The sequence below is a fragment of the Perca flavescens genome, chromosome 23, assembly GCF_004354835.1.
Source record: "Perca flavescens isolate YP-PL-M2 chromosome 23, PFLA_1.0, whole genome shotgun sequence".
Lineage (NCBI taxonomy): Eukaryota > Metazoa > Chordata > Actinopteri > Perciformes > Percidae > Perca > Perca flavescens.
Window position 1 is genome coordinate 24,263,658 of NC_041353.1, and position 18,430 is coordinate 24,282,087.

General features: G+C 42.8%; 1 protein-coding gene across 1 annotated transcript in view; it reads left to right on the forward strand.

The window, feature by feature from the left end:
• ttll12 (tubulin tyrosine ligase-like family, member 12) overlaps nucleotides 1–18,430 on the forward strand; it is a 63,097-nt gene that overhangs the window by 41,134 nt on the left and 3,533 nt on the right. The window contains exons 8-11 of the mRNA XM_028570388.1: nucleotides 2,855–3,049; nucleotides 3,172–3,283; nucleotides 10,369–10,520; nucleotides 12,305–12,386. Of these exons, the coding sequence (XP_028426189.1) occupies nucleotides 2,855–3,049; nucleotides 3,172–3,283; nucleotides 10,369–10,520; nucleotides 12,305–12,386 (541 nt within the window). The remainder of the gene's footprint in view (nucleotides 1–2,854; nucleotides 3,050–3,171; nucleotides 3,284–10,368; nucleotides 10,521–12,304; nucleotides 12,387–18,430) is intronic.

Sequence of the window (18,430 nt, forward strand, 5' to 3'; positions counted from 1 at the left end):
GCCTACACATCTTTCGCCGAAGGCTAAAAACCCATCTCTTCTGACTACACCTCGGATAAAAAAAATAAAAAAAACTCTTGAACCTGCACTTTCATGTCTCTTTGTAGCTTTGCTTATTTAAAGCTAATGTATTTGCACGCCAGACTTGTATCTAAGTGGCAGGAAGCGGACATGTGTCACGCGATAACCCTGGTCATCATGTGATATGGAGGTTTAGGTCATTTTATCTAGCTAATTATTATTGTTAAATATTCTTCTTAAACGGACCACTTGTGGGCCATCTTCAAAGAATCTGGACAAAAAAAGGGCACTTCGGCCTTGAGGGGCAAAAGGGGCAGGTGCAAGTAACTGGTAACTTGGTCTGAACTCGCTACTGCACCAATACACACGCAGATTAATGAAGGACGATTGATTACATGCTATTGTACCGGTGTATCCTTCAATTCATTGAGCAGATGGATATTGGAAGATATTTCAGCAGAGAGAAAGAGAAGCAGGAGATTGGCAGAGAAGTTGATTCTGATTGACACTTCTCAGTTACAACTGAGAAAGGTCTGGTGTCAGCCACGCTACCACAAGAGAGAAATCTAGAGAGAAATCTTGTGACTTTGTGTGTATGTGGGTGTGTGGTGTGCGGTGTGTTGTGTGTGTGTGTGTGTGGTGTGTGTCGCTCGTTGTAAACCAACCAATCAGCATGCAGCTCATCTAAATATTCATAAGCATACCATATAAGGTAGAAAACCTTGTTTCTTCCTAGTGCTATTTTACAGGGTTGCATAGAACAGTACCCGGGCCCAATTTTCAAATTTCCAGTTAAGTTCTGTCCCCATGGGTTTAGTGCTAATTCACGGTTCCCAGGTACTGTCTTGCTACTACTAGGCTGCCTCTTGTTTGTCTCAGCTGGGTTGTCAAGTTTGGTCAGGACGTCTATTGGTGTTATAGTGCGCCAAGGTTTCGGCAAAAAGTACTGAGTACCAATGCTTTGGTGTCTCTGAATCCAACAAATAATAATTTGCTGTTGCAATAATAATGCTACACAGGATTGAAAGATTTATACAGACAGGATGTACTTCATGTTACATAGCTATGGCAGAAAAGCAGTGTTGCTGATGATCATTTTCTACACGTGACCCCCTCTCCGCCTCAACCCACATCCTGTGGAAAGTACCCAAAGAATCAAAAGATAGATAAAACATGTCTGAAATACAAAGATTACAAACTATATATATATATATAGTTTGTAATCTTTTGCAACATGAACCCCCCCACAGTTTCTACATTCACAGTTTGCTGTGTCTTTCAGACCAATTCTAAACAATCTGTAGGGAGTCCAATAGAAGCGATGCATAATCTTGGACTGAATGAGGCGCACCCTCACATCGCGTGACATAGTTTTAATATTCCTACAGATTCTGTCCCACTCATCATCCAGTGTAATACTCAGATCCCTTTCCCATGTCTTTATGAGGGCTGACCAGGCTCCGTCCCCCAGGTTTTGGAGTGAAGAAACGTACAGAGCTTCAGTTAGACAACATAACTGTATATTAAAATAGCAAAGCCACCTTCTGAGCACATAACAAATACAAAGTGGTGATGACTAAACACAACTGAATCCCAAATACTCTCAGAACAGTCCACGTGCACCTAGGGTTGGGCAATATATTGATATTCTATTGATATCGTGATATGAGACTAGATATCGTCTTAGATTTTGGATATCGTAATATCGTGTCATGACATAAGTGGTGTCTTTTACTGGTTTTACCTTTCGCCGCCTGTCTCCGTGAAATGAAGCGGCCTTCAATTGCAGTCGGAAATGTGAAAATCATAAAAACGATCTGACGGAAAAACACAATTGTGCCATATAAAGTGTACCTGTGCTACATTGGGGGTTAAAAACACGACAGAATGTCAAACAAATGGGCTGTTTAAGTTATACTCCTGCTGTCGCGCTAGCCTCGTGAGACCGTCCTGATCTCGCGAGCTCCAGTTTTCCCCTCGCAGATCAGTCTGGCATCTTCAGGCAGAGAAAATTTGGAGCCGTTAGCCAAACGACCGGGCCAATCAGCGTTGGTTTTGAGGTGGGTTAGGTGGTGATAGACAGATGGTTTATCCAATCAGCTAACCAGTATTATCAGACAGCGGTAGCCCTAATTCTGTTAGCCGCTCACTAATGCTTTTTTTCTCTTGGATCCTTCTTTTGGAATATGGTCCGGGAACCTGAAATGGGGCCTTTTATTCCTAAATTCTCGTTACACAAACGAAAAATCTCCTTTACCGACATGTTGCTTGCATGCTGAGCTAACGAGCTATGCTTTGCCTGCAGCAGCAGGGGCGGGCTTGTGGTTGTATTTTCATACGCTTCGTGGATCTGATTGGTTGATTTGGCCCGTCTATCACCAACATAGGTGATAGACAGATGGTTCATCCAATCAGCTAACCAGTATTTCCGCCCCTTCCCAAAAGTTCTCCAACAGAAAGTTCCCAGATGGATATGCCGAGCAAATGCGAAGCAATCCATCTGGCGGAGTCAGGTTACTGTCGCGCAACCCTGCAGCGAAACGCCCGTGTCGCTTCAATGGGTCAGCACCCCTAGTCAGCTGGTCCGTCGTTCACACTCCTCACCAGACGCTGGCTGTGATGCAGTTTTGTTACTTGGCAACTGAGAAGTAGATGAAGAAGAAGATATTTAGCCGTGTCATTGTGGACAGAGGTCTCGACAAAAACGAGTGAAAATGCACGAAAAGGGCCTTTTTAAAACTTAGCCAGTGTAACGTGGACACAGTCTTAGGTTCACTGGATTTCAGCCTTGGGAAGTTTATTTCAAAAGAAATGTCATCCTCCTCTCTGACAGGAAGCTAAGCGAGGAACAACCTCATGTGATGCTGAACCAGTTTCCCTGTGAGAGCGTCATCACTGTGAAGGACTGCATGGCTGCTGTGGCCCGCAGAGTAAAAGGGGGCCCACAACCTGATTGGCTGCCAGAGACCTTCAACCTCCAGTCAGAGCTCCCCCAGTTCATCAAGTGTTATCAACTGAGACAACAAAGGTTAATATTTCCTTCTTTTTTTTAAACACATTAATATTACCAAAAAAACAACAACATTTTGCTGCTGTTTATAATCTAATCTACACTAAACAGGATAAAAGATGTATTGGTGCATGTTTCAGGGGAGAAGATAACCACTGGATCTGTAAGCCGTGGAACTTGGCCCGTGGACTGGACACACACATCACCAACAACCTAGACTACATAATCAGACAACGAGAGAGCACACCAAAGGTACCGTATACACACACACACACACACACACACACACACACACACACACACACACACACACACACACACACACACAAACACACACATAAACTGACACCATTAAACCAGCTTTCCTCAGAAAATGTATAGCATCGCAAATGCACCTTCAGTTCAGGAAACCAGGACTTCCTTATTTACCTTTTTTAAAATGAGTTTGTCAATGCTCACCATCTACCTTGAAACCATGAATTACTGAATGTGACATTTTGTACCATTGGTACTGCAGAATATATTCTGTAGAATATTAGTAGAGGTCATGGCTGACCTCACTGTCTCTGTTCCTTCTGGACTGTGAGAGTGCCATCTGGGCGGTAAATGATAAGACAAAATTAGGGAGTACTGCATTCTCCCGGGAAATACTTAATATAGAAACCGATAATCTCATGGCCAGAGGAACACAGAGACAAAAGGTTTAGTGATGACTGTGGGTGCAGTGTATGAAAAAGTTACTGAAGGAACAAAGTAAAGCAACACCTCAGCACCCTCATAATAATCATTTAGGGATTTCAATCATGTCTCCCTCTCTTCTGTTTTAACAAACTTCAAACAATGCGTAAACTGTGCAACAAGGCTGTATTCTCCCTATTCGTTTGCCGGTTGCATAACCACTTAGGCTAAGAATGACTAGAAATCTTCATCTAAAGATGCCTAGGAAAAAGAGTACTTTCATAAAGTCACCATAAAATATTACATACACCCAGGGATGCTTCTCCTCGATTGATTACATGATAACTGCAGCCTTAAGCCAGGAAGTCATATCATCTGGGCCCAGTTTTTCAAAAGTAATCCAGTGGGATTTCGGATAATGGATTGGATCAAATCTTGGAAATGGGGTTTTGCAGCTGTTGTCAGCACTTATTGCCGAAGACAAATTTCCTTAGAGACAATACAGTTTATCTTAACTTAAGATTTAGTGTCTATGTTCCAACCCTCAACTGTGGTCATGAGCTTTAGGTAGCGACACAAAGAATGAGGTTGCGGGGTACCTAGGGCTGGGCGATAAATCGATTTTATCGATTAACTCGAATGTGTAGCTTTGTTTAAATGAAAAATCGATTTTCTCCTTAACATCCGCCGAAGCTCCTCTGGGCTCCCGTGGCTCCGAACGGGCTCATCCTTCCCCCCGCGCGTTTGCCATAGAGATACACAAACAACATGGCAGCGACAGGGACTAACATTAATTATTTTCTTAACCAGTTGTTTCATTACTTACTTATCCGTAATCTCCGCCGAAATGACCGGCCACTTGCGGTGCACTGTCCCCGGCTGAGAGTCACCTATTCTCGGTAACTGAACCACCAGCTACCGCTGACCTGAAGGAGCACCCTGCGGGGCACCAGAGGCCGTGTTGAGGAACTATTTTGCAGGTCAACGCGTCAACTAAATGCCGCTGATACGACCGAGCTGTGACGGAGGTCTGTAGCGGCTTAAACTACTAGCAATCGCCGCTCTGTAGCACGGAGCTCCTCTTTGAAGTTTGTTTTTATCGCTACGAAGGAGCTTGCTACCAGCTTGCTACAACAGGTATGCTACATTCAAGAGACCATAATGGGATGTTAACATACGTTACTCAGCAACAGGTGAAAATAGGGGCAAGGTTGCGTATTAACGTTAAAATGATTTGAACTTTTAGCGAGGAACGAGAAGTGAATTACCTGTATGTGTGAAAACAGCTTCATCTCACGCATCCGTTTTGTTGTTGTTGAATATATAACCCCACCCCCAAAAAAATAAAAATAAAAACTGGTAGGGAAAACACTCAAACCAATTTATATTTCCACAAAATTGGGATGAATAATCATAATGGTATACATGCCCCGTGTGTTTGTATGAGTCAAAACAAAATAAAACTTGTTTTGAACAATGTATTTGTCATCTGCAGATTGATTTTAAGTAGACGGAGAAAAAAATCGATTTAAATCTGATTTTTTTTTTTTTTTTTTTTTTTGAAAAAATCAGGGATTTTATTTTTAGGCCATATCGCCCAGCCCTAGGGGTACCCAAATAAGTCTTCTTCTTAGGGTGGCTTGGCTCAGCCTTATAGATAGGGTGAGGGGCTTAGACATCCAGAGGAAGCTCGGAAGAGAGCAGCTGCTCCTTTTGCGTCAAAAGTGTCCAGTTGTAATGGTTCCGGCATCTAATCAGGATGCCTAATGGGCACGTCTAACTGGTAAGAGGCCAGTTGGTTGGACCAGTATGCACTGGAGCGAGGATATATCTCATCCAGCCTGAGATCACGTCTGGGTTCCCAAGGAATATCAGATTTTTAAATCGCCAAATATTTGTATCAATATCGACCCTAAATCGGTCGGGCTCTACTCTTACTGTATTGAAAGTGTGTTAGTCATTAAGGTAAATGTTGATTATGTTTAAAACACACTTTTAGATTTGTGAAAGCTTTGTCTTCATGAGAACGCAATAAAGGGATATTTCACAGTTCTTTTCAAATGTAGACCACATTAGACCAGGTCCAGATCCAAAACACTACACCTAGACTTGTCAAATCTGGACTAAATTATCCTAGAGAGGCTAAAGAGTCTTAAAAACACAGTTTCAGATTTGTGAAAACTTTATTCTATTTGTGAAAATGCAGTAAAGGGAGAATTTGTTTCACACGACAACTTTGAACAAGGTCCAATTTGAAAACCACTATACCTATGTCACAGCTGCAGACATCGCACCCCCCAGTCCCCCCTCCTCATCTCCGGAGACTTTAGTCATGCTTCCCTTTCCTCAACAACCCCCACACTCACCCAGTTTGTCAAATGTCACACCAGGGACATTACAACATTGGATCTGCTGAATGCAAACACAAAGGATGCACACAGCTTCCCCCACTCCCCCTGCTGGGCCCCTCAGATTACAACCTGGTACATCTTCTGCCTGCTTACTTCTTTCACACCGCTGACCAGGGTTGGGCCAGGGTTGAATGATAACGGTTTAACTCTAACTGATAAGACAGTTAACAGGTTCCCGTTAATGAGTCCCGTCTCTGAGCAGGACTGTCTGAGCGACGAGCTAGCGGCCCTGGCAGACGCCTGCCGACTGTCGCCTCAAGCAAATTGTCAGTTCGGCATCAGTTTTCGCAAGACTGCCTATATTTGAAATCCAAACAGTTCATTTCTCGCCTAAAACGTTGTCAGAAGTGAATTTGGTGATGAATAAGATGTCGAAAATTGTTTAAATTGTCCCATTGTTGGTCTGTCTGTACCGGAAACCCGACCCTCGTTGACCTAGGTCCCTATGCTGAAAAGGGAACAGCAAAAAGACCCCGCCCTGAAGTAGGTGCTGAAAGGGTTACAGGAATTACAGTCAGAGGAAATTAAAAATCCCCAAACTGGTCCAGTTGCAACACAAGAAAAAAAGGGTTGTAGGAACGTTATGTTCTAGGAACTGCAAAAATCCCTCCGGTCGGAAAGCGGCTTATGACTGCACGCTCTGTTGCAATGAGCACAAAACACTGTCAATCATATTCTCTTACAAAAAATAAATAAATCAAAGTCAGTCAGTCCATAAGTCATCTTGAAGAGATATGTTTTAAGTCTGTCTTTAAAGGCAGTAATTGAGTCACAGTGTCTGATGTGGTCTGGCAGTGGATTCCACAGCTTGGGGGCGGTGTAGCTGAAAGCCCATTCTCCCAGGGTGCTGAGGTTCACATTAGGGATATGCAGTAGGCCTGCTGAGTAGGACCTCAGTGAGCGGGCAGGGGTGTTAACTTCAAGGAGGTCAGTGAGGTAGGTGGGGGTATAATTGTGTAGCACCTTGTATGCCAGGAGCAGGACTGTTAATAATAATAAAGCCATTGCACAGCCAAACTCTCGTTCTAGTCTTATAATGTACACACAGTGATAACAACACCTGGGTGTTCAGTCGTCTCAGCTTTACGGAGACAAAACGGACCAAACTGCCCTGCTCTCAGAGGGCTGGGGCCTGCATCCAGGAATCCATGATGCTGATGTCCGGTGTCCACTCTTAATCCATGACTGGACAAATGGCACAGTGTTAAATTTCTCAATAGCAGGTCCATTCAAGCCTATGAACAACAGGGCAGTGAGGCCTAGTTTTATTGTTTGTGTCATTGCAAGCCCAGAAACCCCTCTCACGCGCCACTGAGGTCGGGAGTACAGTTCGGCACGCGACGATAAGTTTAAGAGTCTTCCCCTTAGAACCTTGAAGCTTCCAATCTCGGAATTCCTCGAAAGCCTCGGTGGAGGATTCACCAAGGAGTTTTGCAAATCTCCCCACTTTGCGCTCTCCAATTAGCATTAGGTCTGACCTCTCTACAGGCCAGAAGTGCTGATCGAAAGCATGGCAATAAGTTCAGGAAGGCGTTTTCTGAGATTATCAAGGATGGACTGATAAAACTGTGGATTGTTGATCTTAGGCTGCGTTTCCCTGAGCACAACTCCTTTGAACTGACCACTTGTTATGCCTGTGTCAATCTTGTATTCCGTTTTACCTGCATCTTCTTTCATGGCAGACAGTACCTTGGTTTGATGAACATGTCTGCTGGCATCCACCAGAGACGTGTCCCTTCTCTGTAGTCTCAAGGAGAGCCCCTGCAGTTCATGTAGCGCATCTTTCATTACCGCCAAATCGGAGAGGAAACCAGTGGATAGCAGATGCTTGAGCAGGCCACCATACTTGGTCCTCTCCACACCGTTGCGCAAGCCATCTTCACTGGCCATTCTAAAGTGCTGTGCCAACACAGGAAAATCCTTCACCACAGCTTTAACAGTCCGGAAACTGCTTGCCACGCACCTTATGGTGAAGACTTTGCAGATTTTTTATTATTATTTTTTTTTAATCTGCATGTTGAGCTCTACAGCAGCTTTCTCAAGCTCCCTTGCGTTTTTCGTGGATTGGTGGTACAGACTATGAAGCTTTGAAATGAAAATTAAAAAATGATTGCACCCTGCCAAAACCTTCAAAGAGTCATTAACAGCTAATTCTAATCGGTGTGCCAGACAATGCACACCCTGCAGTTGAGGGAAGTCTTGTTGTTTTTCAATGAGTCCTGTATGACTACCGGTAAGGACAGCGGCTCCGTCTGTGGCTATACTAATGAAGTTCCTTTTAAGATATTCTACCTCTATCCCCACCTTTTTGAAGTCTTTTAGCGCATCGTAAAGAGATCCTGCATCCCTTTTTTACAACTCAACTATGTCCAAAAAACGTTCTCTACATCTCCATTACCTGTAACATTGCACCTCATGTAGATAATCATATAGGAGCATCCTTGCACAGTGCTTTCATCCAGCGTTATGCTGATATGTGAGACGAGTTTCAAGACATGTGAAACTAGTCTCTTTCTTTCTCTATTGCTTTCAATACAATCATACTATTGTATTGTAATACTCCAGTGCTTTCAATACAATCATACTATTGTATTGTAATACTCCAGTGCTTTCAATACAATCATACTATTGTATTGTAATACTCCAGTGCTTTCAATACAATCATACTATTGTATTGTAATACTCCAGTGCTTTCAATGCAATCAAACATCACTGCTCTGGGGGAAGCGATTGGGAGCGGGAGTTGACGCCTTCCTGTCTGCATGGACCATTAACTGTCAGACCACAGTATGTGAGGCCCCAGGATTGTGTCTCTGATGTGGTGATGAGCAGTACAGGAGCACCACAGGGTACAGTGCTCACTCCTTTTCTCTTCACACGGTATACAGCGGACTTCAGGCACAATACAAGCAGCTGTCACATGCAGAAGTTCTCTGATACTGCCATTTTTGGGCCGGTATCAGAGGAGAACGACCAAGTTCTGTGATATGGTCAACTGGTGTGAGTCAAACCACCTTCACATCAACGTCAGCAAGACAAAGGAGATGGTGGTTGACTTTCGCAGGAGGCCGCCCCGTAGGTGAACAGCCAGGGTACAGATATACAAATATCTGGGTGTTCACCTCAACAATAAACTGGACTGGTCCAAATACGCAGACGTCCTGTACAAAAAGGGCCAAAGCCGTCTCCACCTGCTGAGGAGACTGAGGTAAACAGTCACCGGTAAAACCGCCCACTCCAGCGAGATTTGTGTTTGGTCCAGCGGGATCGCAACGCAGTCCTCTACAATGCAGTTTGGCTGCTGTTTTTTTTTAACATTGCGAAAGCAGTATAGAAAAATGTATACAATATTGTTTTGAAGATATATATCACCATATCGCCCAGCCCTTGAGTCTAATAAAAATCAAAGAACAAAAAATTAAAAGATACGGCCAATGCCAAAAAAACAAGTTAAAAACACATAACTCAAGGTGGGAAGGCCTAGAACATCCGCAGCTCAGAATCTGTCTCGCTCTTATATACACTGTGCAGAAGGACTTTCACTTCCTGTGTACTTGGCATATTGCATGCATGCCCCTATTCCACCCCCCTTCTTACATTTCCTGTGGAAATTCCCCAGTATAGCGACTCAGCACGAGCATGTTGAGAGAGAAGCTTCCGGTCCACATGCCCGTTGGGGGAGCAATCTAATTTAATGCAATGTTAAGTCATGGCAGAGATAAGATGAAACCACAATCAGATGAATCTGACATCTTACCGTGCTACAAGCTGGTCCCAGGCAGGCCTCATACGCTAAAACCATTAAACACTCTTTACAATCCGTGTAAATTTCTCGATTTAAAAACCAAGAAGCTACCATCAATGTACCATCATTCAAAAGTACAATTTATTGACCTTTGGCAGCTTCCTTTGTTTTGCAGATATGTGCCTGATGTATAAAGTCATTCATGGTCTTGTGCCACTATCACAATGTGACATTTTGCAGGGACAATACTAGGAAGACCAGGGCATCAGCCATTGGTAACTACTTATTTATTATTATTATTATTATACTTATATTTAAAAAAGAACTGCTTTCGGACAATCAGCATTTTCAGTCAGCAGCAGCTAAATAGAACTGAATTCCTACAATGCACAAGCTTGAGTATTTTATTTTTTTTAAAAGACACTTAAAACATTGCTCAAGACAAATCAATCATTTGTAAGGTTGGTCACCTCTAACTTTGTGCATCTGTCTTTGTTTTCCAGGTTGTGTGTAAGTACCTTGAAGATCCAGTGCTCTTCAACAGAGAGGAGGTGGGAATGGTGAAGTTTGATATTCGCTACATGCTGATGTTGCGCTCCGTGCAGCCCCTGCGTCTGTATGCCTACAACGTCTTCTGGTTGCGCTTTGCTAATAGGTACACCATACATACATGCATGTACACACATTAATAGCGATTGTTCTACTCAATTCTAATAATCGTGATTTTGGTATCCAAATGGAAACAATTCTGTTTTTTTTATACATTCATGTACACAACACCAACGTGTTTAGTGGTGATCCGTGCGCAGTTCTATTTTGGTTTTATTTCAGACCGCACTCAAGATCTTCAAGGCAGTTTTACTCCGTACCGGAGTGTATCCAGTACAAGCATAACAGCCCTCATTTACCAACCTAACGTAGAAACCAGCGCAGATATGAGCGCAGAAATCATCTTCAGGCTTCACGTGTGATTTATAAAGCGTTCATATCACACCAATCGGAGCGTAAGAATGGTCGTACATTGATAAATGCAGCGGCTGGAAACATTCGTAAATTAAATATCACGCCCCAATATATTCTGGGTTTTGAGGCCTCGCCCCTACAATTTATCACATGGCGAGACGTAATCCGGCTAAGAAGTGGAACTTTTCAGAGGTGGAGATTGAAACCCTGATATCTCAGGTTCATTTGCTCTGTTGCAACATGTGTACTATTTGGCAGCCTGAAAACTGGTACTAAAGGCTGTAGAAGGAATGCGGAATGGAAAGACATCACTGATGCAGTCAACAGTGTGCCGTAGTAAATCGGACTCCATCTGAAGTTTATTTAATTTATATATCCTTGACATACTGTATGATATAGTCCTAATAGTAATATACAGGCTTATATTGCAATCTTTTAGGCCTACATGTAGGTGTATATTTAAATAAACACACAGTAGTCTGAGACCACAGTGGTCTACATTTACACCCTGTTTTCCTGCATGATGTTGTGCAGAACCCAACAGGCTAGAACAATGTTGCAGGCTTTTTCTGGGGTGTATAGTAGGGTCCCCCCCCTGCTGATGCATGACAGAGCCATCTGCCCTTAATAAATCCGATGGAGCGCTCCACCGTGGCCCGTGTGCGTACATGTGCACTGTTGTACCGCCGCATAGAGGTCTTCTAAAAGAGCCATTGCCGATAAGTGATCAACCAAAACTTCTCCTGTTAAACTGATTAGATGCTGCACCACAAGTCCACACTGACTCAAACACTCGCGTACACAAGTTCAGACCAGACGTGAGATTTGATCGTAGCCTCCGCTCACTTCCATATTGATAAATGCCGAGCTTTGTGTGAAAATGACCTAATGGTGCCGATCTTTGCTCAACCTGGCAAATATGGCCTGGCCTCTTTATCAACAATTCCTAATCCAACCTAGATGGCCACACTCAATAACACTGTGGTCTGATGTCACCTCACACAGTGAATGGTCATGAGAGAATAAGCAAATAAACTTTATATTCACATACCCACAGTACAATGTAGTGACATTTTATTTCTGCGGTTTAACCCATCCTAGTATCAGTACCAGTGGACAGGTTATAGCATCCGGGGAGCTACTAGGGGTTCAGTGTCTTGCTCAGGGACACTGTGGCCGGAGGAGCCTGGGATTAAACCGCCGAGCCATGAACATCTGTGCTAAATGTAATGGTAACCCATCCAAAAAGTAGCGAGGTATTTTAATCTGGAACAAAAGGACTGGACTGACTAACCCACCAACATGCAGTCTTTAGACCCATGACTTTGGGGTCTCTATGAACAATACAGATGTTGAAAAATCTCAGAAATGTAAGAGTTTTGTTTTATTGGCAGCGATGATAAAGTATTTATCTTTATATTGAGAGTGAACTCTTTCTCATGCCTGGACCTGATGTCTGTTTCTTCTATTATCTAGACCTTTCTCCTTGGACCGCTTTGATGATTACCAAAAGCACTTCACCGTCATGAACTATGCAGATGGTGTGGAGCTTAAGCAGGTACCTTTTTTTATTTTTGCTTTTCCTGTTAGGTCATGCTAGCTCATCTTTTATTGGTCATTTCTCTGGTCAGAAGAACACGGTCTGGTCCCTGGGTCTTTTTTTTTATCGGTGGACCAAATTGATCATCAAACTAAAAAGGAAGGAATCTGTGCCTGTGAGTGTGTGTCTGTCCAGATGTGTGTCTTTCAAATGTCTTGCGGTGTTCTGTTCATCTGATCTACTTTACCCATGGCAGGTTTTGCTGGGTACCCAATGATGTGCCATGTCGAATTTGGAGTTTGGACACGCAATACGTTCAATATTAATAACCTTTGAATAATAGCAGGGTTTTAGGGCTCTGCGAACTGACCGTACCTGCTTTTTAAACTTTGCTGCATGGGAGCTGGTCAAACAATAAAAAATATATTGATGGAGTCAACAAATGAAGTTGCAAAGAAGATTAAAGCAGGTCATGAATAGCTTGCTGGCTGCACTGGCTCTATCAGCAGAACCCCGTTCCCAAAAAAAGAGGAACTAGCAACAAGGATAACAAAGCTGCTCCAATTACCCATCAGATGTTCCGAGAAAAGATACATTCTCTCTCTGTCCAAGCATCATCGTTTTATCTAGAGGTTTTATCTTAACCCTCTTAACCCCAAAACCCACCGGCGGGTTTAAAAAAGCTTGTTTTGCGAGAGTAAATATACATTTAGCCATGTATCTAGCTAATTTATATAGCTCATGTTCCTCTATTGTGTGAACAGTTAACTTCATTTAATATTGTATGTGGTTGTTTTTTGTTTTTTTTACAGAGTTTAGAGAGATGAAAAAATTTGCAAATTCAGAGTTTTAACAGCAGTTAGCATGAAGTATTATACTGTTTCTTTTAATCTTTTCTATTTTTGTATGTGTTGGATATATACATTGTGTAATAAAAGCTTACTATCATCACCCTTTTATTTGCTCACACATCTCCAAAGCTTGTGTAAACAAACATACTATGGTTCAGTTTCTAAACTGTCATAGTTGTTTAAACACGAGCAAATTGATGATGTGAGACACAATGTTATCTGGGATCGAGGTTTTGTTTTAAGAAACTGTTGCTTGCTTTGTGATGGTTGAATATGTGGTTGAGCAAGAAAAGGGGAAGTTGTGCTAGAGCAGTGGTTCTCAACCTTTTTTGTGCCAGCGCCCCCCTATCCATTATCCAGGTCCCTAACGCCCCCCAACAAATATTATGTAGGCTAATTGCCCCGAATATGAATGATTATGCCCTAATATAGGCCTATTATTGTTGTTACTATTGTTATCAAAAATAATCAAAAAATCAAATCATTGAATGACAAACAACACATGTATTAGTTTCCCAGGTATCAAAAACGCCATGTGAATAGAAATTATATATATTTACAGGTTTTAAAAAAAAATGCAACTATTTGACATTCAAATTAAATAACAGCAGCCAATCAGAACGACTAGATATGTAATATTCAAACTATAAATAGGTATTATCAAAAGACCTTCTGCATGTCCCTGGTGTGAACCTCAGCACCTTTAGAAGATGACTATAATTTGAATGTCCTTTTTTGTTTGTGAAGTGACCTTGGGTGTCATGAAAGGCGCTTTAAATAAAATATATTATTATTATTATTATTACAAACACTAACAGTAGCCAATCAAACAGCTAGCAATTTAACATTCAAATTTATTTTTGTATTCAAATTTATTAGTATTTTGGTGATGACAAATGACTTGAAGAACAACACCTACTGTTGATTGGAAATAAGTTTACAACCTTTAAAAAGTTAGTGAGAGCCGTTTTTTAATGCTTAGAAGAGTCTAGCTATGTTTTCTATCACCTGTCTTGCGAGTAAATAGCAGAAAAAAAACGTTTGGAGAAACACAACCCCACATCGCGCTGTGTTTTGTGGAGGTGTGAGAATCCCGTAAACCAGGGGTCTCAAACTCGCGGCCCGCGGGCCAATTGCGGCCCGCGGGACGATAGTTTGTGGCCCCCGCCTTAATATGAAAGTTTAATGTTAGTGCGGCCCGTGAGTTTGATATGTAGGCTACTTTACAGTGTTGTGTGCGGAGCTGAACGCACCTACCAATCACGGTGGGGTATATGGCTCTCGGGGGCGGGACATCGGCCGGGCTTGATGCAAGCAGAGAAACATTGCTCAATGAGTGAAAGTTACAGCAGCGTTGCCATGGAGTGTTTTCTTCCGTGCCTGGCTGGCTGCCTCGTTTCTATTGGGCACATGCGGACATTCGTCCCCAGCGCCGCCATGTTCACAACACTTCACTTCTTAGTTGCTGTCCAGCGGGACATTATACGTATACATATATGTCTATAACCAGGGGTTAAATTGGGCCGGGGCTCTCCGGGGCTCGGCCCCGGCACATAAGCCTGCTTGTTTGTCCGGATGTGCCTGCTTGCAGTCTAAATATGTCACAAAAAAATTGATGAAAGTGATGCTTTTGAAAACATGATATTTGAATGATGATGATACATGAATAAATGATTTTTTTTTTTAAATGGCATGTCTATTTTGTCTCGGCGGAGCTGAGATGAGAACAATCAGAACACGGCAACAACCCTCCCAGAACCGCAGATAATTCACCACCGCGGGTCAACTACACAACGCCATAGTGTCTGCGTCGGTAGGATTAACAGATAAAATGCTTCTCCTAAAGCTAAAAACCCCGTTCGCAGCGGTGGTTCGGCCGCTACAAGTTCATGTCGCTGACCAAGCCGTGGAACCAGTCCTCGCTGTCGCATCTCCGCCAGCGGTAGGGCTCCGAGCCGGCCACGGCTCACCTCCGAGCATCAGAGAGCCCCACTCGGTGTGCGTGCGTGCGCGTGCGTGCGCGTGCGTGTGTGTGTGTGTGTGTAAGTAAAGAGAGAGAATGGGAGAAGAAGTTTGTGTGAGGTGGACCTGGTCACCACAGACCCAAATCTTCTAAGCTGTTGCTGCTGTCATGCTACATGTCTGTCTCTTCATGTGGCACATTATGTTTGGCCCATTGTGGGTCACTTCTTATATCATAACAAGGTAATACAGTGTGTCATCAAGTGATGACCGATTAACAGTAATGTAAATGCTAAATGCCCTAATACCTGTTGATACTACAACAATGCAGAGTATAGGCTCTTAACCTTGCAGTTTTGCACAAATCATGTAAGACTCAATTTCTCCATTTCTTTGCACAAAACTCTCCAGAAAGTGCCATTTAACGGTTTATTTTATATACCCCCGGATCCCCCTAGAATAGGCTATATATATATATATAGTTATACATACACATCAATGGCACTTAGAGAGTTAATATGAGGTCTCTCTCTGACAAAGTAAATCAAAGTGATGCATATACGCAGCGGAATAAAAGAATATAAATAATAAAAATAAAGAGATTTGAGAAGATTGGAATTTTTTTTACAAAGCTTTTCTTGTGGAAAACCTGATGCGGCCCAGACTCTGCCTCCAGCGGCCCCCAGGTAAATTGAGTTTGAGACCCCTGTCGTAAACAGAGACATCACTGCCTCTATCGCTTCCATAAGAAAGTTTTAAAACACCAAACACAAGCCCTGAACTGGCCGGGAGTTTGGGGAACAGCTGACTGTTTGACCAAACAACAAAGCACAGTCGATATCTCTCGCACGTCTCTTTTCTTTCTCTCTTTCTCCATGATATGCAGCTGCCTTCAGGTGCAGTAGGAAAACATTGTGTTCTATAAACGATCTGACGAAAAACTGTTTCTGTGAAATATAAAGTCTACTTGTGCTAGATTGGGGATTAAAGAATACAACAGGACGTTGCGGGGATTGCGTTATTTTTTATTTTTTTTTATCTGAACGTAGCTTTATGTAGGGACCTAGTACACAGAGCTCATTTAAGATGATACTCTGACATCCCGTTTCCATGAAGGCAGCACGGAGCTGCGCCAAACTAAGCTGACAGAAGCACAGAAGGGAAGAAGAGTTATGATACCGGTCTCATCCAGTCTTAGTGCTGTAAACTGGCAGCTTTTAATGTTACAGACCACTGATTTTTTTAGTAGTTTAAGTGTAAACATGTATTGTTATTGTGAATCTTTGGTTTAAACTAGCTTTCAAACAAACGCCCCCCATGGGCACCTCAACGCCCCCCTTTCCAAAATATTGCTTCCAGGGCCCCCCATCATCTTCTGAACGCCCCCTGGGGGGCGGTACTGCCCCCGTTGAGAAACACTGTGCTAGAGGAAGACAAGGGAAAGTTGTGTTAGAGGAAGACAAGGGAAAGTTGTGTTAGAGCAAGAAAAGGGGAAGCTCTTGGCCTCGCTGGTAATCAGCTGGTATATAACCGCTCTGGCCTTTTTATGACCTAGTCTCCATGGCTTCCCTATGGTGGCCCTAAAGTGCAAACAACGACAGCAATTCACACAGTACGACAGCAATTCCCACAACACAACAGCAAATCACAGAACACAACAGCAAATCACCAAAACGCGACAGCAAATCACCACGACATGATTGCAAATCACCACAACATGACAGCAAATCGCCTCAAAATATTCTATGTGCCACACAACCAATCAGGACAAGGATCAAAGAAATGTAACAGTGTTAACAAAAAATCATGCAGTCCTCATCTAGAAACTCTTTTCATTAATTGCAAAGCCTTTTTCACCCCGGGAGTTTTCCTCCTTTGCTCTGGTCGGAGTTTACATCCTTCAGGCCTGCAGTAGTGAAGGGTTACAGCACCTGGCTGATAACTAACGTCATCAGAAACTATCCAGACTTCCGGCTCACTGTTCTTGGTGACAGAGCAAACCTCAGCAAAGAACTCCCAAAATACAGATAGCACATCCGGACCATCAGTACTAAGCACCAGGGATGTGTGTCCTCCCCAAAGCTCTTCTTCCTTTACACCAACGACTGCACCTCAGGAGACATCATCATCGTCATCGGCATCATCCGAATCAGAAAAGCTTTATTGCCAAGTACGTTTTTTACACATACAAGGAATTTGTTTTGGTGTTGTAGGTGCATGTCAAATATTCTCTAAAATAAGTTAAACAAATAGGTTAAATAGAACAAACAATATAAGTATAAATACTGGTCAAAAGTTTTAGAACACCCCAATTTTTCTAGTTTTTAATTGAAATTTTAGCAGTTCAAGTCCAATGAAGAGCTTGAAATGGTACAAAGGTAAGTGGTGAACTGTCTGAGGTTATAAAAAAAAGTATGGTTATTTCAGTATTTTACAAAAAGGCCTTTTTCAGGGAACAAGAAATTGGTAAACAACGTAAAGCTGTTCTGCAGCAATGGAGGTAGATCAAGCTTTGAAAGTTGGTGCTACCAATTCCCACAGGTGTTCACACTTGTCTGGATTACTTACAACCCCCTCTGTTTGTATTAAAGTATTGTTGGAACACACTGTGGTACTGTACCCTCGGGAGCATTATTTGAACAGTATTGTACTGCAGAAAGTAGTTAACAATGGAAGAGAGACAGACCATCATAACACTTAAGAATGTTGGTCTTTCCTACAGAGACATTGCGAGAAACTGGGGGAAACTCTGACAGGAAGAGGTCTGGCAGACCCAAAGCCACAACAGAATCAGAAGACAAGTTTCTGAGAGTCAACAGCTTGCGTGATAGGTGGCTCACAGGACGACAGCTTCAAGCACAGCTTAATAGTGGTCGTAATAAACAAGTCTCAGTTTCAACTGGAATGAGAAGACTTGGAGCTGCAGGTTTGATAGGTCCAGTTCCAGCAAGAAAGCCATTGCTAAGACGTCAGAATAAGAACAAGAGACTTGCCTGGGCCAAGAAACATCGTCAATGGACTACTGAAGACTGGAAGAAGGTGCTATGGACTGATGAATCAAAATTTGAAATCTTCGGTTCATCACGCAGGATTTTTGTACACCGTTGAGTAGGTGAAAGGATGGTTCCTCAGTGTGTGGCATCAACACTCAAACATGGAGGAGGAAGCGTGATGGTCTGGGGCTGTTTTGCTGGATCCACGGTCGGTGATTTGTACAGAGTGAAAGGCACCCTGAACCAAAACGGCTAA